Source organism: Chlorocebus sabaeus, chromosome 5, assembly GCF_047675955.1.
Source record: "Chlorocebus sabaeus isolate Y175 chromosome 5, mChlSab1.0.hap1, whole genome shotgun sequence".
In the NCBI taxonomy this organism is placed as follows: Eukaryota; Metazoa; Chordata; class Mammalia; order Primates; family Cercopithecidae; genus Chlorocebus; species Chlorocebus sabaeus.
The window spans coordinates 55,753,814-55,780,731 of record NC_132908.1 but is presented as its reverse complement, the minus strand read 5'-3'; the positions used below and the strand labels follow the sequence as shown (position 1 = coordinate 55,780,731).

Genomic DNA, 26,918 nt, shown 5'->3' with positions numbered 1-26,918 from the left:
CCAGCTACTCAGGAAGCTGAGGCAGGAGAATGGCATAAACCCGGGAGGCGGAGCTTGTAGTGAGCTGAGATCTGGCCACTGCACTCCAGCCTGGGCAACAGAGCGAGACTCTGTCTCAAAAAAAAAAAAAAAAGAAAGAAAGAAAGAAAGAAAAGCTTCCCCCAAACTTGGAGGCAGTCGAGAGACCAGAGAATGACCCAGGCAAGTCCAGCTTGGCGAGTAGATGAGTTTGAGGACTTACATATGGGACACTCCTGGACAGCAGCAGGACAGTGCTACAGATCCGCCCCACCTCCCATCTCTAAGCTGTTTTTAAGCTAATTTTCTAGCTCTTTGCCTACTGAGTGTATGCAATGGGACTGTTTTCCTTGGTAGGTTCTCAGATCCTTTCCAGGATGTTTGAGTCCTCAGGAATGTCTGCTCCTAGGCTAGGCACCATGGCCTTGGCTCACCACCCAGCGTTCAGTATTCAAGCAATGGACATACACTCCCAAGTAACCTGATGGGGGACCTGCCACACTACATGTGGTATAGCCACACAACAGAACATTATTCAGCAATAAAAGTGAATGAAATACTGATTCAAGGCCGGGCGCGGTGGCTCAAGCCTGTAATCCCAGCACTTTGGGAGGCCGAGACGGGCGGATCACGAGGTCAGGAGATCGAGACCATCCTGGCTAACACGGTGAAACCCCGTCTCTACTAAAAATACAAAAAACTAGCTGGGCGAGGTGGCGGGCGCCTGTAGTCCCAGCTACTCCGGAGGCTGAGGCAGGAGAATGGCGTAAACCCGGGAGGCGGAGCTTGCAGTGAGCTGAGATCCGGCCACTGCAGTCCAGCCCGGGCTACAGAGCAAGACTCCGTCTCAAAAAAAAAAAAAAAAAAAAAATACTGATTCATGTTCCAACTAGGATGAGCCCTGAAAACAGTATGCTCAGTGAAAGCAGCAGACAGAACAGGTCACATATTGTGTGACTCAATTTATATGAAAGGTCAAGAATAGGTAAACCCACAGAAGCAAAAAGTAGATTCAGAGTTGCCAGGGACTTGGTGGAGGGGGAGATGGGGAGTGACTGCTAACGGGTTCAGGATTTTAGTTTTAGTAGGGGAGGGTGATCACAATATTCTGAAATTAGATAGTGGTCATCATTGCACAACTCTGAAGAAACTAAAATGCACCTTATTGGATGCATTCAAAGGGTGGATTTTATGGCATATGAATATGTCAACAAAACTTTTTTATTTTTTTAATTTTTTTTTTTTTTTCTGAGACAGAGTTTCACTCTGTTGCCCAAGTTGGAGTGCAGTGGCGTGATCTTGGCTCACTGCAGCCTCCACCTCCCGGGTTCAAGCAATTCTCACAGCCTCAACACAGTTTGAGGCTGGTCTCGAACTCCTGACATCAAGTAATCATCCTGCCTTGGCCTCCCAAAGTGCTGGGATTACAGTTGTGAACCACCGCACCCAACCAGTATGATTCAATTTATATAAACTTTTTGGAGGCCAGGCGCGGTGGCTCATGCCTGTTATCCCAGCACTTTGGGAGGTCGAGACGAGTGGATCACTTGAGGTCAGGAGTTCGAGACCAACCTGGCCAACATGGTGAAACCCCATCTCTACTAAAAATACAAAAATTAGCTGGGCGTGGTGGTGCGCACCAGTAAGTCCCAGCTACTTGGGAGGCTGAGGCAGGAGAATAACTTGAACCCAGGAGGCGGAGGTTATGGTAAGCAGAGATTATGCCGCTGCACTCCAGCCTGGGAGACAGAGTGAGACTCTCTCAAAAAAAAAAGAGAGATATGACTTGGGTTTCTAAGGATTCCCAGCGTGTCCTCATCGGTTGGACCTCTGATGCATGAAGAGGTAGGTGCAGTGGAGAGCATATCCACAAAACAGAAATGAGGCTATTGGGATGCTGGAGATTAGGTGACAACTTATGAGTGACACACAACCAAGAACAGAACCAGGACTGGATGCCCGTTTCTTCATTCAACAAATATTTACTGAGCACCTACAAACCCTCAAAAACTGTTCTAGGACCTAAACCCTGGGGTCAGAGTCATGCCCCTAGCCCACTCTCTTGCGGGAAAGACCATGGCTCAAGGTCCCCCACATTACTCGTTAAAAAACACTCCAGTGCTCTGGCCGTGTCTTTGCGGACAGAGACCAGGAGGATAATGAGGCCAAATAGCTTTGGCCCACTGCCCCGGGACTGGCAAAGACGCCAGACCTCCTAACGCTCTTCCTTGGAAGAAGGAGCAGTGTTTTATTTGGTCTAGAGACCAACACTAAAAGTAACAGGATAAACACGAGCTGGCTGGACGCGAGGCTGGCTCAGCGCAATGCTGTTGGGCTGAAGATTCAGGGAACGGGTGTGGTCCAAGAGTCACACTTGCGGAAACTACAACTCCCAGCGTGTCCCGCGGCCGCCCGAGCGGGCGTCATGTGATCCATGCTCACGTGTCTCCGCAGCCGGCTCGGGAAAGAATCCCCAAAGGTAAGTGGCCGGAGACAGGCTCTGGAGGGTGGAAGTGTTAGATCCCCGAGGTCTCTGGAGCCCCTCAGCCCCCGCCACCGCGGCAGAGCTCAGGCCCTTTCCCTGCAGAGGTCCGCATCCCGGCGTCCTCGCCCCACGCCCGCCCCTCGGTTGGCCGGCTCTGCCGCGCCTTAGCCCAGGCAGCGGGTCTCCACCCAGTCCTAGGCCGGGATCGAGTCCCGGAGCTCCTCCGCAGTTTACCCCACAGTAGCCCACCCGCCTCGCTCCAGGCCTGAGAATCGCCCCGCCCCGGCCTCCTGGCCCGGGTGCGCCCTGGCTCACCTCACAGAGCAGCCCACCCTTTCTATTTCAGGGCTCCAACCCCAGGCTGGACTGGGAGCACACTCCAGTTGGGATCTGAGGGGCCTACATCTCTGGCCTGAGCATGTGGGCATCAGGCTTCTATTCTGGCTCTACCCACTGTGACCTTAGTCTAACCTCTCCCTCCTGGGCCTGTTTTCCTCTCTGACCTGAGGTTCCACTCCATGAGTAAGAGTGAGAGCCGCTCAGTTTCCTCCAGCTCTGCTAAAGCCAGCGCAGAAGGAGCCCAAACTCTTCTCTCTGCTGACAGCAAATTTTAGGCAAAGTCTTGAGAAAGAAGAAATTGGGGCCAGAAAGGGAAGTGAGGAGAACCAGATCCCAGACCTTTGGAGAGAAGGAGCAAACCCCTCTGGGACAGCCCATCAGGGAGAAAGAGCAGGTAAGGTGCAACAGTGGACTGAGTCATTTGCCAGTGAGCCGTGGGGGTGCCGAGAGATCTTGAACCAAGGCAGAGAATCCGCAAGAGATGAGACCCCCAGCTTCTGAGTTCCATGAGGACCCCAGCCTGCGCTCTCATGTGGGTGGCAGGAGAGGCTGGCAAACGGTGCAGGACTCGGGCAGGGCTGCCAAAGGGAAACATTTTGGTTGGAGAGTCAGGAAGCCGCACCAAGCCTTGTGACCTTGGACGAGTCACTCTGTAGACCTCTGTGTCTGACATGAGCAGGGGGGAGGAGGTGGTCACAGCTCTGGCAGCACTCACTTTGCAGGGTTCCTTCTCTAACTGCACTGGAAGCCTGGGAGTCCCAAGACTCTGCCTCCACTGCTCACTGCTTTGATTTTGCTGAGTTGCTGGCTGGGTGACAGGATGTGTAAGAGGAAGAAGCCCTGTGACATCTGACAGATCTTTCTGGGTTTAGAGCCAGCAGAGGGATGTTTCCTCTGGTGCCGTGGTTCCATGCTTGATGACAGATGGCTGGGAGCACATGAATTTTCCCCCTTTCCCTCTTATGAGTGGATGGTCCCCAGCTTTGTTTGTCCATCATCAGGAGGAGCAATGGGAAGTAGCCCAAGTGGTTTTGTTAACCATTTTAAACCCCCAGTGGGCTGAAGGCATCAGAGAGGATGGTCCAATGGTTAGGGCAGTCATTATGGCTGAATCTGCTCAGTTTCCTTTTCTTCCCTCTGGGCTGTAAAGACTAAACCAGGCCAGGGGCTGTGGCTCAAACCTATAATCCCAGCACTTTGGGAGGCCAAGGCAGCAGGATTGCTTGAGCACAGGAGTTCAAGACCAGCCTGGGCAACATAGTGAGACCTCCTCATGTCTACAGAAAATTTAAACACGACCAGCATGGGGGGCTTGTCACATGGGAGAAGTCACATGGGAGAAGAGTTGAGAATTGGCCTGAATTTTGAAGGGCCAATTTTGTTCCCCACAGGAACAAAAAATGTAAAAGGTTGGCCAGGCACAGTGGCTCACTCCTGTAATCCTAGCACTTTGGGAGGCCGAGGCAGGGGGATCACAAGGTCAGGAGTTTGAGACCAGCCTGGCCAACATGGCAAAACCCCATCTCTACTAAAAATACAAAAATTAGCCAGGCATGGTGGCAGGCACCTGTAATCCCAGCTACTCAGGAGGTTAAGGCAGGAAAATCTCTTGAACCCGGGAGGCAGGGGTTGCAGTGAGCTGAGATCGTGTCATTGCACTCCAGCCTGGGCAACAAGAGCAAGACTCCATCTCAAAAAAAAAAAAATTTAAAAGTTAGCTGGCTGTGGTGGCACACACCTGTAGTCCCTGGTACTCAGGAAGTCGAGGTGGGAGGATTGCTTGAGCCTGGGAGATTGAGGCTGCAGTGAGCTCTGATTGTGCCACTGCACTCTAGCCTGAGCAACAGAGTGAGACCGTGTCTTTAAATAAATAAAGACTAAACCAGGGAGGGAGTAGAGACTGAAATGGAGTTTTGTATGAGTACCCTGAAATTGGGACTCAGGAATGAGGAGACTCTCGGAGGGGTCTTTGGCAGATTTTGCCAGCCTGGGTGGTAACCAGCTAATAGTAGCCTCTGGGGAAGACTGCCCTGGCTCCTCCCTGCCCCCTTAGTCCCTGCCCTTGTAATCTGGGCTTCTTCCTGCTCTTTCTCCCATTAGCTATCCCAGGGCCTCTGTGCCCATTGTTACCTGGCCAATAGCACCAGGCTCTGGTTTGGGTTTTTTTGCTGTTTGTTTGTTTGTTTTGAGACAGAGTCTTACTCTGTCGCCCAGACTGGAGTGCAGTGGCATGATCTGGGCTCACTACAACCTCTGTCTCCCGATTTCAGGCCATTCTCCTGCCTCAGCCTCCTGTGTAGCTGGGACTACAGGGGCGAACCACCGCACCTGGCTAATTTTTGTGTTTTTAGCAGAGATGGAGTTTCACCATGTTGGCCAGGCTGGTCTCAAACTCCTGACCTCAGGTGATCTGCCCACCTTGGCCTCCCAAAGTGCTGGGATTACAGACGTGAGCCACCACACCTGGCCCAGGCTCTGGTTTTGATCAGTGTTCTGCTCTTAGCTTGCTTAGGGCTGGAGAGTCTCAGGCATGGTTGGTGGTGGGCAACATGGGAAGGGGCATCTGCAGAAATAACAGCAGCAGTGACCATTTATTGAGTGTTAAACCCTTAGTGATGTTAACACATGCCCCACAGGAACATATGATGTAAAGGCTTAGAGGGGCGAGGTGACTTGCCCAGGGTCACACAGATAGGCAGCGGAGGAGTCAGCATTCTGAAGGCAGAGCCTACTCAGAGACCCAGATGACAGCCCTGTCCAGGGCTGCTCTTGATCTGGGGGTGGACTTGATTCTTTAGGACCATCATTTCTCTGTTAGTCTCAGGCTATGAGCTGACCCTTGAGAACACTGAAGGTCCTTTTTCAGGGCTGGGCTCCTCAGAGCCTCAGAAGATTCTTGGAAGAAAAAAAAACTGCATCTCAACAGTGTTTAGCCTGAGAGCAAAGAGAATCAGTCAGGTGATAAGCCTGTTATCTGAGTTCCACCACACCCAAGGTACCGTCTTGGACTCTGGAGTGGGGCAGATACAAACGGATGGATGCCCTGTGCTCAGACAGGCCTGGGTTTGAATCCTAGCTCCACCACTGACCACTGTATGACTCAGGGGAGAGTGGTTGTCCCTTCTGGGATTCAGCTTCCTCTTTGGTAAAATGGTGACTGTCATGTCTACCTTTTAGGGCTGCATTGAGGATTGAATGAGAAAGCATTCCATAGCTGCAGCAATAGTGGTTTATAGTAACAAACAGCACTGCATGTTGAGCACCGATCATTGTAATCTAGCCCAGGAGAGCAAGCCTAGTGGCCAGTGAGATGCTAGCACGTGAGAGAGTACTGAGAAGAAACCAACTTGAGTGGTGCTGGGCCCCTACATGGCACCAAGAAGAGCTCAGTGAGTGACCCAGGAAATGGGGAAGAAATAGGACCTAAAAGGGTGGCTGGCAAAGGAGTTGGGAGCATTCCAAGCATGGGATGAATCATTGTTTTCCTGAAGATGCAAACATGACAGGCATGGGGGCTTGTCACATGAGAGGAGTTGAGAATTAGCCAGAATTTCAAAGGTCCTCGAAAGTCACAGAATTTAGACTCTGGGCCGTCGGGAGGCATGCTGGACTGTAATATGTTGAATTTCAGTTCTTGGTGAGGGGTCCTTTTGGGACCCTGTGGTGTGAAAACAGGCTGGAAGCCAGGCAGATCCGTATCCAAATCCTGCTGTGCAACTTGCTAATATATGACCCTGGGTCAGTGATGGGATCTCTCCAAACCTTTTGACCACAAGACTGTCCTAAGGATTGAATGAGATAAAGTATATCCATGACACACCTGCCCGACATGGGGCCTCTCTCTAGTGCTGATGTGTTAGTACCCACTTTATGTTGACATCTAACTGGCCCAATGAGTCTGTATGCCTGAAACAAGCATGATTTGCACCTGATCTGTTTCTGTGTCTGTCTCCCCATACTCTGGCACCCAGTGCACTGTCTGCACAGAGGCATACCTGGGTTTGGATCCTATCCACGTGATCTTGGGCAAGTTATTTCACCTTTTTGTTCCCCAGTTCCCCCATCTTAGGATAACAGTAGTGCTTGCCTTTGTCCCATCTAGGTTGAGAAGAGTCCTAGGCTAACAGCCCCAAACAGGTGGGTGTTGCTCAGCTGCCTGGGGCATGTGGTTGTAAGGCAGAACCCACAGACCTTGCAGAAAGAAGGCTCTTGGGGCCATGGCCCAGGCCAGCATCAACAGTGACTACAGTGAGTGGGGCTTGAGCACGGATGCCGGGGAGCGGGCCCGGCTGCTTCAGAGTCCCTGTGTGGACACAGCCCCCAAGAGTGAGTGGGAAGCCTCTCCTGGGGGTCCAGACAGAGGCACCACTTCCACACTTGGGGCCGTCTTCATCGTCGTCAACGCGTGCCTGGGTGCGGGACTACTCAACTTCCCAGCAGCCTTCAGCACTGCGGGGGGCGTGGCAGCAGGCATCGCACTGCAGATGGTGAGTGCACTGGCCGGGAGGGCGGAGGTGCAGTTCAGGTGGGCACTTTGTCTCAAAAGGGAGGCTTTGAGTCAGGAATGGCCAGTAAGTGATACGGCACTGCTCTCCCCTCCCTCACATGTGGCAGACATGACTAATCTATTCTAGTATTCTTTCTTCGGACCCAAATGAGGCTTCAAAAGCCTTCCAACAATCAGAGAAATTTGAACATCAATTACATCTCTAATTTTTTAGGCAAAACATTGATTTTGTGGTATGTTTACAAAGAGGGCCCTTATCTTTTAGAACTACATACTGAAGTATTTATTGATGATATGATAGCTTATATTGGCTTCACAATAAATGCAGAGTGGGAGGGAAAGGGAATGATGAAACAGGTTGGCCATGCATTGATCATTTTTGAAGCTGAGTGATGGATACATGTCAGTTCTTTTTACTATTCTCTTTACTTTTTTTTTTTTTTTGGAGATGGAATCTTGCTTTTTCACCCAGACTGGAGTGCAGTGGCCTGATCTCAGCTTACTGTAGCCTCCGCCTCCCAGTTTCAAGTGATTCTCCTGCCTCAGCCTCCCAAGTCGCTGGCATTACAGGCACCCACCACCATGCCCAGCTAATTTTTGTATTTTTGGTAGAGACAGGGTTTCACCATGTTGGCCAGGCTGGTCTCAAACTCCTGACTTCAAGTGATCCTCCTGCCTCAGCCTCCCAAAGTGCTGGGATTACAGGCATGAGTCATCACATCTGGCCTATTCTCTTTACTTTTGTATGTTTGCAATTTTTCACAAAACTTTTTGTTTTTAAAGAAAATCTCAATTCAGCATCGTCTAGCAGTCTCTTAAAATTGCCCTTGGGAGATTTGGGAAGCTTGCTTTGGGCACTGGCCCAGTAAATGCTAGGCGAGCCCAGGGCGCCCTCTGCTGCCAGGCCTGTCCCACAAGCTCTTGTTCTGCCTCTGCCTGCAGGGTATGCTGGTGTTCATCATCAGCGGCCTTGTCATCCTGGCCTACTGCTCCCAGGCCAGCAATGAGAGGACCTACCAGGAGGTGGTGTGGGCTGTGTGTGGCAAGCTGACAGGTGTGCTGTGTGAAGTGGCCATCGCTGTCTACACCTTTGGCACCTGCATCGCCTTCCTAATCATCATTGGTGACCAGCAGGACAAGAGTGAGCTTCCCCCTCAGTCCCTACCCCATCTCTTCTTATCAGCCCTGCAGGGGAGGGAAAAGGTGCTGAACACCTCTCCAGGACTTACCTGGGCTCAGCATTCATCTGGGAATCCTCCCTCCAGGCAGAGGGAGGTCCTGGGACCCAGCGGAGCAGGAGGGCCACACCCCGTGATGGCCTGGCTTGACATTCCCTCCTTCCTCCCTGTGCAGTTATAGCTGTGATGGCAAAAGAGCCGGAGGGGGCCAGCGGCCCTTGGTACACAGACCGCAAGTTCACCATCAGCCTCACTGCCTTCCTCTTCATCCTGCCCCTCTCCATTCCCAGGGAGATCGGCTTCCAGAAATATGCCAGGTATGGAGGCCCCAGCCCTGGTCAGACAGAAGCTGTGATCCTGGACAGCTGTAGACCCAAGGGCTCCTGGGGAAGGAACCCTGCTCCTCCATGCCACCTTACCTTAGGGAGCAAGAGTAGGCAAAGCAGGGCAGACCGGGGCTTGCAGGGTATCAGATAAGACCATCCTTTTCTGTCTCCATCACAGAAAAGGATGCATCCGTGAGAGATTCAGTTTTAAGTGTCCTTTTGCATCCATGAGAAATTCAGTTCTAAGTGTCCTTGTCAAAGAAAGAACAGGTGGTATCTGGATGGTGAAGGCGGCCTCCTGGCTTTCCCTGGGAGGAAGGGATTTGGGTCTTTGAGATTGTCAGCCTGGCAGCATCTTACCTGCAGCTTGGCATGAAGGAAGGAAACTGGTTTCCTGTCTCAGCATCTGAAAGGCTGTGGGATTCTAGGCTTCCCCATCTGTAAGTGCAGGGGCCATGCTCCACTCTCTCCAAGGCTCCCATAAATGTTGACACAAAAGTGTTTGTACTCTCAACCCTCTTACCTCTGGCATCTCGTAGTTCTCAAAGGCCAGGCTTAGAGGATCGGCTGCCCACAACCCCTGCCCAGGCTGGGCTGCTCTGATTCAAGTCCCAGGTGTGCTTTGAAGCCCTGCTCTCTGCATTGTCTCTGAGCCATGGAGCTGAACCAGCACTTCCCAATGGCCAGAGATGATGATCGGATCCCCTCTTGGCTGTCCAGCTCCCTCCTAGCTGTGGCAGGTTTCTCTGAAACTACTTCTCAGGCATTTCCTGAGTCTTTGCTTGGCATAGCTCCTGGTTCATTCAGTGGACACTTGTGGTCACTAGAGCTGAAGGTGGATGTCCCTAGGAGTGGAATCAGGTAAGAGGCAGCTAGGGATGAGGACACTTAGTCTCTCCTTCCTGGCAGCTTCCTGAGCGTCGTGGGTACCTGGTACGTCACAGCCATCGTTATCATCAAGTACATCTGGCCAGATAAAGAGATGACCCCAGGGGACATCCTGACCAGGTGAGGGTGAGGGCCCTAGGAGTCATGGGGAAGAAGCCACCACTTGGGCCCCAGCAGGTGCTGGGTCAGGAACCAGAAGGCCACACAGGTGCTCTTCTCAAGGCTCATGAGCTCATCAGGGCTGACTTGGTCATGTAGGAAGGAGGAAAGAGCCCCTGATCTCATGTTACTGGAGGGAAGAGCAAGAATCAGAGACAGGAGGCACTTTACCACCCACATCCAACAGATGAACCAGTGTGAGGCTAGGCCTTGGGTTGTGGAGGAACCTGAGGGTGGAATTGCCCATGTTTCCAGCATGTGCTTATCTGTAATTTCTATATCTTTGAGGGTAAATTTATTATTATTAAAAAAAAAAAAAAAAACCAGGGCCAGGCACGGTGGCTCACGCCTGTAATCCCAGCACTTTGGGAGGCCAAGGCAGGCGGATCATGAGGTCAGGAGATTGAGACCATCCTGCCTAACATGGTGAAACTCCGTCTCTACTAAAAAAATACAAAATATTAGCCGGGTGTGGTGGTGGGTGCCTGTAGTCCCAGCTACTCAGGAGGCTGAGGCAGGAGAATGGCTCGAACCCAGGAGGCAGAAATTGCAGTGAGCCGAGATTGCACCACTGCACTCCAGCCTGAGCAACAGAGCGAGACTCTATCTCAAAAAAAAAAAAAAAAAAAAAATCTTTTTTTGAGAGAAACAAACCAGTGAAGCAAAATCCCCAGTCCAGGAGCCAGGAATTCTGGATTTTGGTCCTAGGGGAGCTTTTCGGAGCCTCCAGGTCCCCTCCCAGCAGGGCCTGGGACAGAGGGATGCCTCTTCTCCCTGGTCCCAGAATTCCGTGGGTTGAACCTATAGAATGCCAGTTGCTGGAGACCATGGTAGGCTGAATGAAGAGTGAGGGTGTGGGGTGGGTTGGTGGCTCCGAGGAGTTCCCAGGTGGCAGCACCTTGTGTGTTTGTTCACAGGCCGGCTTCCTGGATGGCTGTGTTCAATGCCATGCCCACCATCTGCTTCGGATTTCAGGTGTCAGTGCCAGTTGCAAGGTCCCTGCTGTCCCCTTAGGTCACCCCACCCCAGGTTGGAACCCAGGAAGGAGGAGGAACCCAGGCAGGATGGAGAAAATCCTGGGGGGAAGGACGGAGCAGGGGCCTCAGGACTTGCCCCTTGTCCCTGGGGTCTTTGTTCCCAAGGTACCTTCCTCTGGAAACTGGGGGTGAGGTCATTTCCCCACCATGACCGTGCCCTTCGCCTGGACAGTGCCACGTCAGCAGTGTGCCCGTCTTCAACAGCATGCAGCGGCCTGAAGTGAAGACCTGGGGTGGAGTGGTGACAGCTGCCATGGTCATAGCCCTCGCTGTCTACATGGGGACAGGTGAGTCCTCCTCCCTAGACCTGGGACTGGAGTGCTCTCACTTCCACAGGAGTCCGCAGGTCGTGGGGCCCAGCTTTCCTGGGGACAGCCCTGCATTCCCAGCATGACTTGTACAGGCACTGGCTTGAACTTGGCCTGCCTGGGGCCTCCTCCTGCCAAGATGAGAGTGGCGTATTCATCCATGCATTCACCAGTTCTAAGTTGGTGCCTAGGAAGTGCCAGGAACTGTTCTCAGTGTGGGGGATGCCTTGGAGAGAAATGGAGCTGGTCTTGCCCTCATGGAGTTGACATTCTTGTTGGAGAGACAGTCATGCAGGAGTAACTAGGAAATCAGTAAGGAATTCCAGATGGTGGCGAGCATCCTGATGACAGTGAAATCGGGGAGATGTATTTTGTTTTGTTCTATTTTGTTGTGTTTTGAGAAAGGGTCTCAGAAACTGTCACCCAGGCTGGAGTGCAGTGGCATGATCATAGCTCACTGTAACCTCAACCTGCCGAGTTCAAGTGATCCTCCTGTCTCAGCCTCCAGAGTAGCCAGGACTACAGCCATGTGCCGCCGTGCCCAGCTAATTTTTTGTTTTGTTTTGTTTTGTTTAGCAGAGACAAGGTCTCACTCTGTTCTCTAGGCTAGTCTTGAATTCCTGGGCTCAAGCAATTCTTCTGCCTCGGCCTCCCAAATTACTGGGGTTACAGGCGTGAGCCACCAACCCAGCCTAAAATGGGGAAGGTATGAATGGGACTGGATGGGTGGCTTTGGGAGTGGTTCACAGAAGGTTCTTCTCAGAGGAGGCCCAAATGATGAGAAAGAGCCAGAAGAGGAGGGGCTGGGGGAGAACAGTTCTAGACAGAGGAACCACAAAACACCAAATCACTGAGGCAGGGCCAAGAAGAAGGTCTGCGTGGCTGGAGTGGTGTGTGATGGGGGCAGGTGACAGGCAGTGAGGCCAGACAGGCACTGGCAGCCAGATCCTGTTGGGCCTTGAGGGCTTCTGGGAGTCAGAGAGGAAGCGTTTTAAGCAGGGGGGTGGTTCGGGGAAAGATGGCTCTGGCTGCAGTGTGGAGAGTGGTTGGGATGAGGGAGCAAGTCTAGGAGACCCCGGAAGAAGGATCCCCTGAGTTCTTTCCATGGATGGACAATAGGAGCTGCCTGGGCCAGTACTGTTCTAGCCTCTGAATACACACCCAGGAATAAGAGAGGCAAATAGCCAAATCCCTGTTCTCCTGGGGCTCATATTCTGACTGGGGAGACAGAAAATAAGCCTGTGAAAAAAATTAATTTTTTTTATTGTTTACTTAAAGACCAGTGTAATAGTACAGTTTAAAAAAAAAAAAATTAGAAAGAGATGAGGCTGGTCACTGTGGCTCACACCTATAATCTCAGCTATGGGAGGCCAAGATGGGAGGTTCTCTTGAGCCCAGGAGGTCAAGACAGGCCAGGCAACATGGTGAAACTCCATCTCTACAAAAAAATTTAAAAATTAGCCAGGTGTGGTGACATGCACCTGTGGACCCAGCTACTTGGAGGCTGAGGTGGGAGGATCGCTTGAGCCTATGAGATAAAGGCTGTAGAGACCCATGATCATGCTGCTACACTCCAACCTGGGCAACAGAGCGAGACCCTGTCTCTAAAAAAGAGATAGAGAGAAATGAGTGTTAGGGGACGGGCACAGTGATTCATGCCTATAATCCCAACACGAAAAAGCTGAGATGAGAGAACCGCTTGAGGCCAGGAGTTCAAGACCAGCCTCGGCAACATAGTGAGACTCATCTCTACAAAAATTAAAGAATTAGCCAGGCATTGGCCAGGCACGGTGGCTTACTCCTGTAATCCCAGCACTTTGAGAGGCCAAGGTGGGTGAATCACTTGAGACCAGGGGTTCGAGACCAGCCTGTCCTAACATGCCAAAACCCTGTCTCTACTAAAATTACAAAAATTAACTAGGCGTGGTGGCAGGCGCCTGTAAGCCCAGCTACTCAGGAAGCTAAGGCATGAGAATCGCTTGAACGTGGGAGGCAGAGGTTGCAGTAAGCCAAGTTCACGCCACTGTACTCTAGCCTGGGGGATAGAGTGAGACTCTGTCTTCAAAAAAAAAAAAAAATTAGCCGGGCTTGGTGGCATGTGTCTGTGCCTTGGGAGGCCAAGTCGGGAGGAACTTGAGCCTAAGAATTCAAGGCTACTGGCCGGGCGCGGTGGCTCAAGCCTGTAATCCCAGCACTTTGGGAGGCCGAGACGGGCGGATCACGAGGTCAGGAGATCGAGACCATCCTGGCTAACATGGTGAAACCCGTCTCTACTAAAAACACAAAAAACTAGCCGGGCGAGGTGGCGGGCGCCTGTAGTCCCCGCTACTCGGGAGGCTGAGGCAGGAGAATGGCGTAAACCCGGGAGGCGGAGCTTGCAATGAGCTGAGATCCGGCCACTGCAGTCCAGCCCGGGCTACAGAGCAAGACTCCGTCTCAAAAAAAAAAAAAAAAGAAAAAGAATTCAAGGCTACTATGGAGCTATGATTGTACCACTTCACTCCAGCCTGAGTGACAGAGCAAGGTCCTGTCTTTAAAAAAAAAAAAAAAAAAAACGGCCAGGCACTGTGGCTCACACCTGTAATCCCAGCACTTTGGGAGGCTGAGGCGGGCAGATCACAAGGTCAGGAGTTCGAGACCAGCCTAGCCAACATGGCGAAACCCCATTTCTACTAAAAATACAAAAATTAGCCAGGCATGGTGGCGGGCGCCTGCAATCCCAGCTACTCTGGAGGCTGAGGCAGGAGAATCACTTGAAACCGGAAGGCAGAGGTTGCAGTGAGCCGAAATCACACCACTGCACTCCAGCCTGGGCGAAAGAGCGAAACTCCATCTCAAAAAAAAAAAAAAAAAAATTAGCCAGGCGTTGGCGGCAGGTGCCTGTAACCCCAGCTGCTCAGGAGGCTGAGGCATGAGAACCCAGGAGGCCAGAGCAAGACTGTCTCAAAAAAAAAAAAAAAAGCCAGGCATGGTGGCGTGTACCTGCTGTAATCCCAGCTACTCAGGAGGCTGAGGCAGGAGAATCACTGGAACCTAGAAAGTGGAGGTTGCAGTGAGCCGAGATCATGCCACTGCGCTCCAGCCTGGGCAACAAGAGTGAAACTCCATCTCAAAAAAAAAAAAAGAAAGAAAAAGCTGGGTGTGGTGGCTCACGCCTGTAATCTCAGCACTTTGGGAGGCTGAGGCAGGTGAATCACAAGGTCAGGAGTTCAAGACCAGCCTAGTTTACATGGTGAAACCCCGTCTCTACTAAAAATACAAAAATTAGCCAGGCATGCTGGCGAGTACCTGTAGTCCCAGCTACTTGGGAGTCTGAAGCAGGAGAATTGTTTGAACCTGGGAGGCAGAGGTTGCAGTGAGCCGAGATTGCACCACTGTACTCCAGCCTGGGCCACAAAGGAAGACTGTTTCAAAAAACAAAAAAAAAAAGAAGGCTAGGTGTGGTGGCTCACACTTTGGGAGGGTGAGGTAGGAGGATTGCTTGAGCCCAGGAGTTCGAGACCAGACTGGGCAACATAGCACAACCCCATCTCTACAAAAAAATTAACTGGACGTGGTGGCATCTGCCTGTAGTCTTAGCTACTTGGGAGGCTCAGGTGGGAGAATCGAGCTGAGGAGGTCAAGGCTGCAGTGAGCCATGATCATACTAGTGCACTCTAGTCTGGGTAACAGAGCAAGACTGTGTCTCAAAAAAGAAAAAAATAGGACAGGGTGATGTGAGAGAGTACCTGGGGTGGGGGTCATTGTATCATGGTAGCTGGACTGGCAGGAAGCATTCTCTGAGGAAGGACATCTAAACCGAAACCCGAATGATGAGGAGATGGCATCTGAAGCTCTGCCAGACAGAACAGTCAGTGCCAAGGCGCTGAGGTGGGAATGTGCTGGGCAAGTTTAGCTCAAAAGCTGGGGGCTAGAGGGCTTCCAGTGATGGGGGATATGAGAAGTCAGGGAGGGAGGCATCTGATCAGAGCCCCATCTCCCACTCTGAGCCTCTGTCTAAGTGTCCAGAGCTGCTACAGCAGCCTCCCAGCTGATGTTGTCCCTAGGCGGAGTGCACAGTCCACCCCACTACCCTCCCACGGTTGCCCTGACCCAGCTGTTCTGGCCCCCAGGCATCTGTGGCTTCCTGACCTTTGGAGCTGCTGTGGATCCTGACGTGCTCCTGTCCTACCCCTCGGAGGACATGGCTGTGGCCGTTGCCCGAGCCTTCATCATCCTGAGCGTGCTCACCTCCTACCCTATCCTGCACTTCTGTGGGCGGTGAGCCCCCTTCCACTCCCCAGGGCCCCTCCAAGCCCCTATGAGCCCTTCCAGCATGGTCCTTTGGCCTTGTGTGGACCCCATCCTGTAGAAGGAGAAACTGAAGCCTGTAGAAAAGGGTCAGTTCCTAGGATGGGTCCCTACATATCCCAAGACAGGTCTCAGAAGCGCCCTTTGTCCTGGGGTCACCAGAACATTCCGTGAGTCCTGTAAGAATATCCAGGGCATGGCACGGTGGCTCATATCTCTAATCCCAGCACTTTTGGAGGCTGAGGCAGAAGGATCACTTGAGCCCAGGAGTTCAAGACCACCTGGGCAACCTAGTGAGACCCCCATCTCTACACAAAATAAAATAAATAGCCAGGTGTGGTGGCATGCACCTGTGGTCCCAGCTACTCAGCCACTTGGGAGACTGAGGCAGAAGGATGGCTGGAGCCCAGGAGTTCAAGGCTGCAGTGAGCCAAGATTGCACCACCGCACTCCAGCCTGGGTGAGAGAGCCAGACCCTGTCTCAGAAAAAAAAGAATCTCTATCCAGATCCTTTCCCGAGCTTTCACGTGGACACCCTGCCCTTTGCATACCCCAGACAGTTCCTTTTAAGGAAAAAACTATATCAGTTTCCATGTGATGTAAAGCAAAGTGCTAAGCTCTCCACATTCACCATCTCTAGTCCCCGTGGTAAACAGAGTGCTGGTGGCCCATTTTACAGAAGAGGAAACTGAGGCTCAGGAATGGGGTTTTCCCTGCCGTCTACCCAATTAGGAGTCTGGCTCCCGTGAGCTAGAGGTGGGAGGCTGCTAGCGGCAGGAGCACCTCTAAGCCCCTCTCCATGTGGGCAGGGCGGTGGTGGAAGGCCTGTGGCTGCGCTACCAGGGGGTGCCAGTGGAGGAGGACGTGGGGCGGGAGCGGCGGCGGCGAGTGCTGCAGACGCTGGTCTGGTTCCTGCTCACCCTGCTGCTGGCACTCTTCATCCCTGACATCGGCAAGGTGATCTCAGTCATTGGAGGCCTGGCCGCCTGCTTCATCTTCGTCTTCCCAGGTGCGGACCCCTGGCGCCCCATCACAGCCCCACAGCACAGACTCCCAGGGCCTCCCTAGCCTCAGCTCCCTACTTAATCCAAACATGCAGGAGAGAGTAACCACCATCACTAACTAATCACCTGCCTCGCCTCTGTGATAGCCCCTGTCCAAGCATTATCTCCTGGAAAGAAGGTGTAGTTGTGATCTCCAGTTCACCTGGAAAGAAGGTGTAGTTGTGATCTCCAGTTCACCTGGAAAGAAGGTGTAGTTGTGATCTCCAGTTCACCTGGAAAGAAGGTGTAGTTGTGATCTCCAGTTCACCTGGAAAGAAGGTGTAGTTGTGATCTCCAGTTTACTGATGGCACGTGGGGCTCAGAAAGGGTCACAGACTTGCCTAGAGCTTAACAAACTCAACTAGTAACAAACCTTTTCCATCCCACACTGTCTGGGTTCAGAGTCTGTTCTCTTAACCATTCATTCAGGTGTCTGCTGCTCCCTGACTGAGGGATCTATCTGGCTGGTTCAGCCCATTACAGCCCAGAGGGTCTGGGGGTGGCACCCTGACACAGACATCAGAGGACCTGGGTTCCAGACACAGATCTACCACCAGATCCCTGGAAAAGTGTCCTGTTGGCCCAGCCATGAGTTCTACCCTTACCCAACTTGTCTTTATCCAGGAAGCCACCCTCAAAGCCCCAGCTACTTTGCTTGGAGCAGAGGAGCCAGATCTGCTCGGAAATGTACTGGGAAGACCCCTGGAGTTGGGCCACCACTGAGTCACCATTGAGTGCTGTCCCTTTAGCTCTGAGTCTAGCATGCTGCCCAAGGGATCTTATCAGATGCTGGCCTGTCGTGGGACAACAGATGCCAGACGTCCCCAGGTGGATGTGGCATGGGGGCAGAGATGGAATTTCTAGAAGAGTAAACATGGGCCTTTCTCCATCCAGCACTGCTTCTTGGGAAAGGGGAAGGTTAGGAGGGAGGGAGCCCTCTCCCCTCACCAATGCTCAGGGCCACTTCTTCTCTTCTAGGGCTGTGCCTCATTCAAGCCAAACTCTCCGAGATGGAAGAGGTCAAACCAGCCAGGTAAAGCAGGGCCCAGTCCTTGATCCTCTCAGGGAGGCACTGGATTGGAACGTGGCTTTGTGGGGGCCTTAAAACAGATAGGAGTCAGAGGCTTGTGTACTTAGAAATCATGGGTTTGGTTTTGTTTTGTTTTTGAGACAGAGTCTCGCCCTGTCGCCCAGGCTGGAGTGCAGTGGCACAGTCTCGGCTCACTGCAAGCTCCACCTCCCAGGTTCATGCCATTCTCCTGCCTCAGCCTCCCGAGTAGCTGGGACTACAGATGCCCGCCACCACACCCAGCTAATTTTTGTATTTTTAGTAGAGATAAGATTTCACCATGTTGGCCAGGCTGGTCTCGAACTCCTGACCTTAGGTGATCCTCCTTCCTTGGCCTCCCAAAGTGCTGGCATTACAGGCGTGAGCCACCACACCCAGCTGGGTTTTTTTTTTTTTTTAATACTTTTAAAAATTGGGTAGTGTGCTACTTGTTAACAATTTGAACATTAGTAAAGGGCTTAATAGAAAAAGATGGAAGTCCCTCTTCCCCCACAACCCACTCGCCCCCACATCCCTTCTCCTGAGAGAGCTCCATGTTACCAGTACGGTCCGTGTCCTTCTCAACCACTTGTGTACATGTGTGCATGTCTGTGTACACATAGCTATGCAGATGTATACACAGTTGCAGGGCATTTGTTTTGTTTTATGAAAAATGATTTCAGCCTGGTGCAGTGGCTCACACCTGTAATCCCAACACTCTGGGAGGCCAAGGCAGGTGGATCACCTGAGGTCAGGAGTTCGAGACCAGGCTGGCCAATGTGGTGAAACCACGTCTCTACTAAAAATACAAAAAAAATTACCTGGGCATAGTGGTGGCCACCTATAATCCCAGCTACTCGGGAGGCTGAGGCAGGAGAATCGCTTGAACCTGGGAGGAGGAGGTTGCAGTGAACCGAGATCGCACCATTGCACTCTAGCCTGGTGACAAAGTGAACCTCTATCTCCAAAAAAAAAAATGATTTCAGGTTCAGGTTTCGCTTTCCTGTTCTAGTCCCTTTGTTCCAGTTTCTAGTCAGATCTCCATCCCTTACAGTCCCATACCATGTTCAAACAGGTTTTCTTAAAGCTCTTATCCCACCTTTCTCAGCCTATACCCCCACTGCCTCAGACCCAGACCCCGCCTCCCCAGCTCCTATAATTTGTCCCACAGCCTCTCTAATGATCCCTTGCTCTTCAGCAGGACCTGGCTCCTGGGCTCCTCTCAGCCCTTTCTGGCTATCAGCTTTTTCCAGCCTCCTCTTCCATATCCTTGCACTGACCAATGCCAGTCCACACCAATCTGCATTTTCTGGACTTAAAATTAGTATTGTATAGACGGCAGTTAATTTTCTTACCTTCCCAATGCTTTCTTTTTTTCCCTCTTGTCTAGGGGGTGAGCTCAGGGATCCCCCCCAACCCCAATCTAGTAGTGGAACAGTAGTTACCGATTGAAGTAACTGACATGCTTGTTTTTTTGTTGTTGTTGTTGTTGTTTTGTTTGTTTGTTTTTGAGTTGGAGTTTTGCTCTTTTTGCCCAGGCTGGAGTGCAATGGTGCGATCTCGGCTCACCAACCTCCTCCTCCTAGGTTCAAGTGATTTTCCTGCCTCAGCCTCCCGAGTAGCTGAGATTACAGGCACACACCACTATACCTAGCTAATTTTTTATTTTTATTTTTATTTTTGAGATAGAGTCTCGCTCTGTTGTCCAGGCTGGAATGCAGTGGCGTGATCTTGGCTCACTGCAACCTCCGCCTTCCGGGTTCAAGTGATTCTCCTTCCTCAGCCTCCCGAGTACCTGGAACTACAGGCACACGCCACCACGCCTAGCTAATTTTTTTTGTATTTTTAGTAGACACGGGATTTCACCATATTGGTCAGCCGGTCTTGAATGCCTGACCTCGTGATCTGCCTACCTTGGCCTCGCAAAGTGCTGGGATTACAGGTGTGAGCCACTGTGCCCAGCTTAATTTTGTATTTTTAGTAGAGATGGGGTTTCACCATGTTGGCCAGGCTGGTCTTGAACTCCTGACCTCAGGTGATCCACCTGCCTCAGCCTCCCAAAGTGCTGGGATTACAGGCTTGAGCCACCACGCCTAGCCACTGACATTCGTTTTTACCATCAAAAATATTTAAAGGCCTTAGGAGGAGTATTGCCCCCCGAAATCATTTGAAGACAGATCTCAGGTCCCATTTGTTTATTTTGTTCAGGTAGTTTTTTTAAAACCTCTGGACAGCTCGAAGGCCAGGAGAAAAAAAAAAAAAAAAAAAAGATGTTTTGATCTTCAAAGGCCATATGCAAAAACAAGGACTGAGCTCCCCCTCAACACTGTTTTTCTTTCTGACACAGGCTCTCGCTGTGTTGCCTGGGCTGACCTTGCACCCCTGAATTCAAGTGTTCCTCCTGCCTCAGCCTCCTAAAGTGCTGGGATTACAAGCCTAAGCCGCGGCATCTGGTCTGCCACTTGCTTTTTTTCACTTAACTGCACCAGCATAAGAAGATTTGCTGCTTAAAATTTTTATTTATTTCTTTATTTTAAGAAAGATTGAATGAAGAAGTCTTCGAAGACAAAAAAAATTAAAAATTAAAAAATAAATGTGGTCCCAACCCTGTGGCTCACACTTGTAATCCCAGCATTTTGAGAGGCTGAGGCGAGTGGATCACTTGAAGTCAGGAGTTCAAAACCAGCCTGACCAACATGGGGAAACCACATGTCTACTAAAATTACAAAATTAGCCATGCGTGGTGGTGCATGCCCTGTAATCCCTGCTACTTGGGAGGTTGAGGCAGGAGAATCACTTGAACCCGGAAGGCGGAGGTTGCAGTGAGCTGAGATTATGCTATTGCACTCCAGCCTAGGCAACAAGAGTAAAACTCCATCTCAAAAAAAAAAAAAATTTTTTTAGAGACAGGGTCTTGCTCTGTCACCCAGGCTAGAGTGCAGTGGTGCAGTCATAGCTCACTGCAGCCTCAACCCCTGGGCTCCAGTGATCCTTCCACCTCAGCCTTCCAAGTAGCTGCGACTACAGGCATGCATCACTACACCCAGCTACTTATTTTATTTTTTGTAGAGGCAGCGTTTGTTTTGTTTTGTTTTGTTTTGTTTTGTTTTTGAGATAGAGTCTTGCTTTGTTGCTCAGGCTGGAGTGCTAGAGTGTAGTGGCATGATCTCAGTTCACTACAACCTCTGTCTCCTGGGCTCAAGCAATTCTCCTGCCTCAGCCTCCTGGGTAGCTGGGATTACAGGCGCCCACCACCATGCCCAGCTAATTTTTTGTATTTTTAGTAGAGACAGGGTTTCACCATGTTGGCCAGGCTAGTCTCGAACTTCTGACCTCAAGTGATCCACCCGCCTCAGCCTCCCAAAGTGCTGGGATTACAGGTGTGAGCCACTGAGCCCACCCAGCCGCGACAGTGTGTTACTTTGTTGCCCGGGCCGGTCTTGAACTCCTTGGCTTCATGAGATCACCTGCATCGGCCTCCCAAAGTGCTGAAATTACAGGTGTGAGCCACCACTCCTGGCCATGCTTTTTCCTTTTTTAAGTGGCTGTAGAATATTCTCTTGTATGAAACTGTCCTGAATGTGATACTCTTATACTTCTTGGTACATATGTTCAAGGATTTGGGTAGATCAGTTCTTAGATGGAAACTGTGAGGTCATAAACCACATTCATTTTACTTTGGCATATGGGTTCATATTATCCTCCAAAAAGGCAGTGTTAGTTAGAGTCCCAGCAGCAGTGAATGGGAGTCCCCGTTTCCTCACACCCCTGCCTGCACTGGATAGTACAGCCTTTCTAAGTTTTGCTAGACAGAGGGACAAAAAACACGTTGTTTTCTTTTTTTTTTTTTTTTTTTTTGAGACGGAGTCTGGCTCTGTCACCCAGGCTGGAGTGCAGTGGCCGGATCTCTGCTCACCGCAAGCTCCGCCTCCAGGGTTTACGCCATTCTCCTGCCTCAGCCTCCGGAGTAGCTGGGACTACAGGCGCCCGCCACCTCGCCCGGCTAGTTTTTTGTACTTTTTAGTAGAGACGGGGTTTCACCGTGTTAGCCAGGATGGTCTCGATCTCCTGACCTCGTGATCCGCCCGTCTCGGCCTCCCAAAGTGCTGGGATTACAGGCTTGAGCCACCGCGCCCGGCAACACGTTGTTTTCATGCACACATTTCCCTGAATAGTAGAAAGGTTGAGAACAGGTGCATGCTTTTAAAAAACTTGTTACATAAAAGGGCCAGGCGTGGTGGCTCACACCTGTAATCTCAGCGGGCAGGTCACATGAGGTCAGGAGTTCGAGACCAGCCTGGCCAACATAGAGAAACCCTGTCTGTACTAAAAATACAAAAATTAGCCAGGCATGGTGGCACATGCCTGTAATCCCAGCTACTCGGGAGGGTGAGGCAGGAGAATTGCTTGAACCCAGGAGTTGGATGTTGCAGTGAGCTGAGATTGCACTACTGCACTCCAGCCTGGGTGACAGAGCAAGACTCCATCTCAACAACAACAACGAAAAAAACTTACTACATAACAATACTTGTTCATTGTAAAAAACTTTGTTTGTTCATTGTAAAAATACAAACGTGTCGGCTGGGCGCAGTAGCTCACGCCTGTAATCCCAGCACTTAGGGAGGCCAAGATGGGCCGATCACCTGAGGTCAGGAGTTCGAGACCAGCCTAACCAACATGGTGAAACCCCATCTCTACTAAAAATACAAAATTAGCTGGACATGGTAGCACATGCCTGTAATCCCAGCGACTTGGGAGACTGAGGCAGGGGAATTGCTTGAACCCAGGAGGTGGAGGTTGCAGTGAGCTGAGATCACGCCATTGCATTCCAGCCTGGCAGCAAGAGGGAAACTCCATCCCCAAAAAAAAAATACAAACATGTCTAAAGAAGAAAAAAAATTGACCGGAACAGTGGCTCACACCTGTAATCCCAGCACTTTGGGAAGCCAAGACGGGCAGATCACCTGAGGTCAGGAGTTCGAGACCAGCCTGACCAACATGGCAAAACCCCGTCTCTACTAAAAATACAAAAATTACCTGGGTGTGGTGGTGGATGCCTGTAGTCCCAACTCGGAAGGCTGAGGCAGGAGAATTGCTTGAACCCCAGAGGCAGAGGTTGCAGTAAGTAGAGATCGCGCCACTGCACTCCAGCCTGGGCGACAGAGCAAAACTCCATCTCAAAAAAAAAAAAAAAAGAAGAAAAATAATCACCCTTTCTTTTTTTTTTTTTGAGGTGGAGTTTCACTCGTTGCCCAGGCTGGAGTGCAGTGGTGCAATCTCTGCTCACTGCAACAACCTCCACCTCCCACGTTCAAGTGATTCTCCTGCCTCAGCCTCCTAAGTAGCTGGGATTACAGGCGCCCACCACCACACCCAGCTAATATTTCATCTTTTTTTTTTTTTTTTTTTTTTTTTGAGACGGAGTCTCGCTCTGTCGCCCAGGCTGGAGTGCAATGGCAAGATCTCAGCTCACTACAACCTCCGCCTCCCAGGTTCAAGCAATTCTCCTGCCTTAGCCTCCCAAGTAGCTGGGATTACAGGCATGTGCCACCACACCCAGCTAATTTTTTGGGTTTGTTGTTGTTGTTGTTGTTTTGAGATGGAATCTCGCTCTGTCACCCAGGCTGGAGTGCAGTGGCACGATCTCGGCTCACTGCAACCTCCACCTCCTGGGATCAAGCGATTCTTGTGCCTCAGCATCCAGGGTACCTGGGACTACAGGTGTGCGCCACCATGCCTGGCTAATTTTTGTATTTTTGGTAGAGACAGGGTTTCACCATATTGGCTAGGCTGGTCTCAAACTCCTGACCTCAGGTGATCAATCCACCTGCCTCAGCCTCCCAAAGTTCTGGGATTGCAGACATGAGACACCGCACCTGGCCTAATTTTTCTATTTTTAGTAGAGATGGGGTTTTGCCATCTTGCCCGGGCTGGTCTCAAACTCCTGACCTCATTGGAGAAGGGTGATCCGCCCACCTTGGCCTCCCAAAGTGCTGGGATTACAGGCGTGAGCCAGCACACCTGGCCAGAAATCACCCTTTATTTCAATTCCGTTTTATCCCTGTTGCTGTTATTGGTACATACATTTGCAGATGTCTGCTTTTTGTTTCCTTTTTTAATGAAATAGACCACATTCCATGTGACCTGCTTTTTTCTGAACATCTTTCCATCAGGATGCCTCGAATCCTGGCATGATGTGACCAATCAGTTACTCCCATTAGATCTTGGTCTTCTTACCTATGGACTAGGGACAATACATCTGGCCCCACACTACCTTCACATTGAAGTCTTTGGGAAATAGGAAGTGTTCTACCAACACGAGAAGTGGGATAATTACAGTAATTAACAGTTATATATATTGAAGTCTGCAGTCACGGGATGGGATGACTGATCAGAACTCTGTCACCCTCTGTTCTACAGCTGGTGGGTGCTGGTCAGCTACGGAGTCCTCTTGGTCACCCTGGGAGCTTTCATCTTCGGCCAGACCACAGCCAATGCCATCTTTGTGGATCTCTTGGCATAGCCACTGCCTCCCAGGGAACACAAGGCCTTTGCCATTGGTCGCAGGAACCCATCTCTTAGAGCTATGGGGCCATTGTTAGTCCACGATCATTCCAACTGGTGGGATGACATCCGGACATCCTCTTCCAGGGACTGGGGCAAACTCAGGCCCCACACCTCTGGATAGCTCAAACCCAGTCCTCTTCCTGCTCCGCAGTGCTGGCAGTGCTGTGGATGTTGGCAGGAAGTCTCACATCATAGAGGAACCTTCCTCCTCTGCCAGTTCTCAACTTCTCCATGCCTGGAATCCATGGGTGAAGAGAGTCGGTAGATCTCCTAAGAAAGAATCCAGTCTGACTTCCTGACTTCCCTCTGGAGAATGACTATGGACAGAAGGCCACCATCCTCCACAGAGCACCCTATCCTGAGTAGGGGCTGTGCTCATTACCCCAGGCCAGTGGTAGCTTCCTCAGGAGCCTGGTCATTTCCAAAGGTAGCACTGAAGTCACACAAATGCATAGTCAGGTAGATTCAGGCCTTGCCCACACCTTCCTGGGCAACCCCCACCATGAACCTGTCAGCCTCTTTCCCATAGCTAATGGACATTTCCCAGGCCTTGAGGGGCCTCACCATGTCTCTTTCACCAAACCTGATGGTCCAGGTTGGGCATCTCTCCTCCTCCATCCCCAGACATCACCAGGTCTATTGTTTACAAATGGTGCCAGCCCGGCTCTGAAGCTAAGGGCCGCCCTGTGCCATGGTGCTGTGAGTATTCCTCTGTTAGCTTTCCCCATAAGGTTGGGGGATATCTGCTTTTCTGTCTGAGATGGGCCCCTCTTTTCAGAGGCCCCAGGGTGGGTGATGGAGAAGGCTGGGAACATTTCAGACCCTCTGTGTGGGCTGGGCTGATCCGAATCAGGGTGTACCTCCCCGACACCTTTTTCAGTGATGTTTTCTCTTCTCCCTGCCTATCCTCCCCCGCCAGCCCTAGCCTGACTACCCAGAGACAAAAAAAAAAAAAGGCAGGGCCGGGCGCGGTGGCTCACGCCTGTAATCCCAGCACTTTGGGAGGCCAAGGCGGGCAGATGACTTGAGGTCAGGAGTTCGAGACCAGCCTGGCCAACATGGCAAAACCCCTTCTCTACTAAAAATACAAAAAATTAGCTAGGCATGGTGGCAGGCACCTGTAATCCCAGCTACTACTACACTCAAACCCAGGAGGCAGAGATTGCAGCGAGCTGAGATCGTGCCATTGCACTCCAGCTTGGGCAACAAGAGTGAAACTTCGTCTCAAAAAAACAAAAACAAAAAGGCAGCTGGGTTGTCACCGATGGGCAGCATTTGAGCCTGCTACACTGGCCTGGAAGTTTCCCTTCCAGTCTGGATTTTGTCTGCTCCTTCCCCCTCACCCCATCACCTCTTCACCTCCCATCCCATTTCACTGTATAGCTCGGTCTCTCCCACGCACATACTTGGGGGCAGAAGGGGGCTCTCTTATCAGCCTCTTCAGCAACACATGTCCATCAGGCCTGGCCTCAGTGGCCAGCCACATTGATGTCACATTGGAATTGTTACCCCAAGCAGGGTGAAGAGATAGGCTCTTTCCCCACCTCCCACCCCCCTCCCCACTATATTCTTGTTTTGACCACCTCAGCCCCTCAGCTACCCCCTCTCACTTTGGCCAATCCCAGGCACCAATCAGGCTTCCTCCTCCACCTGGAGCCCCTAGCATTTCCTTAGCCCCTCTTCCTCAGAACCTCTGTACAGGGTATGAGAGGGACCCCCTGCCCAGCCACCCACCACTCAGGGCAGTCTGATCTAAGAAGCAGAAGCTGGTTGGAGGCTGGCCGGGCTTCTGTCCAGTCTCCAGATGGATAAACTGCCTTTTCTCACATCCCCTCTTGGTGCCTGATCTTCTCTGCCCACGGGGCCAGACCCACGGTACTGTTTTCTGTCAGTCTCTGGCACAGCACCAAGCTCTGCCAGCACCAGTCCCTGACGGGGCTAGGAGGACAGCCTGGTCAGCAGGGCTGCAGTCCCCCAGTGCCGTGTTTCGGGGCTTGAGGGATGTAAGTGGAGTCATTGCACAGAGACAGACCAGTCAGGAGAAGGAGCTGGAATCTGGCCTCTTGGCCTAACCTCAGGAGCCCCCTCCCATCCTCTCCCCACTCTCCCTGTTGGGGTGCTTCACTGTTTATTTTCTACTTGTGTATACTCGGGAAAAGGCAGATGGTTAATAAAAGGGATTTGTGCTGCTGAGCTGTGTCCCCTGTGTCTGGTTCTGGGGACAGAGTCCGTGCCACTGCCAGGAGGAGGAAGGGCTGGGGTAGGAGGTGTAGATGGCACGTCACTGTCTCTGACCCCTGTCTCCGGAATGGCACCACCATGCTCCCTCTACCAAGCAGGGACGTGCAAGTGGCTCTTGCCACCCCTGCTTTCTTCCACATTCTACCTGTCCTTCTCCAATGACTTAGGAATGTATCGCAGTCTCCAGTCCTGCGACCTCTGCCTTCACTCAGGCCCTCACTGTGTCTTTCCTGTGCCTTTGTGGTCTCAGACTGTCTCCCTGACTTCAGATCTTGGCAAGAGCTTCAAACTCCTGAGTATCCACCCCCATCTTTTCAGAGGCCTGTGTTGAGCAGGTCCCAGCTGTCTTGATTTTGGAGCAACCAGTCACCACGCTCAGTGCTGGCAAGAAAACCAGCAAAGGGCCGGGCTCGGTGGCTCAAGCCTGTAATCCCAGCACTTTGGGAGGCCGAGACGGGCGGATCACGAGGTCAAGAGATCGAGA

At 51.5% G+C, this 26,918-nt stretch overlaps 1 protein-coding gene across 3 annotated transcripts; it reads left to right on the top strand.

The window, feature by feature from the left end:
- The first annotated feature begins 2,431 nt into the window (after positions 1–2,431).
- On the top strand, positions 2,432–26,386 carry SLC38A7 (solute carrier family 38 member 7). 3 transcript variants are annotated; one of them, XM_038008387.2, is made up of 12 exons: positions 2,432–2,497; positions 3,108–3,236; positions 6,945–7,329; positions 8,292–8,490; positions 8,703–8,844; positions 9,763–9,861; positions 10,818–10,875; positions 11,110–11,224; positions 15,358–15,505; positions 16,345–16,544; positions 17,557–17,611; positions 24,047–26,386. In XM_038008387.2, exons 3-12 carry the CDS (start codon positions 7,060–7,062, stop codon positions 24,147–24,149), a joined length of 1,389 nt encoding a protein of 462 aa, XP_037864315.1. In that variant the 5' UTR covers positions 2,432–2,497; positions 3,108–3,236; positions 6,945–7,059; the 3' UTR covers positions 24,150–26,386. The 3 variants fall into 3 exon arrangements, with proteins under 3 accessions (XP_037864315.1, XP_072871527.1, XP_037864318.1); XM_073015426.1 differs by lacking the exon at positions 16,345–16,544 and having other exon boundaries at positions 24,047–24,798; XM_038008390.2 differs by lacking the exons at positions 2,432–2,497; positions 15,358–15,505; positions 16,345–16,544; positions 17,557–17,611 and having other exon boundaries at positions 2,867–3,236.
- Positions 26,387–26,918: the final 532 nt, after the last annotated feature.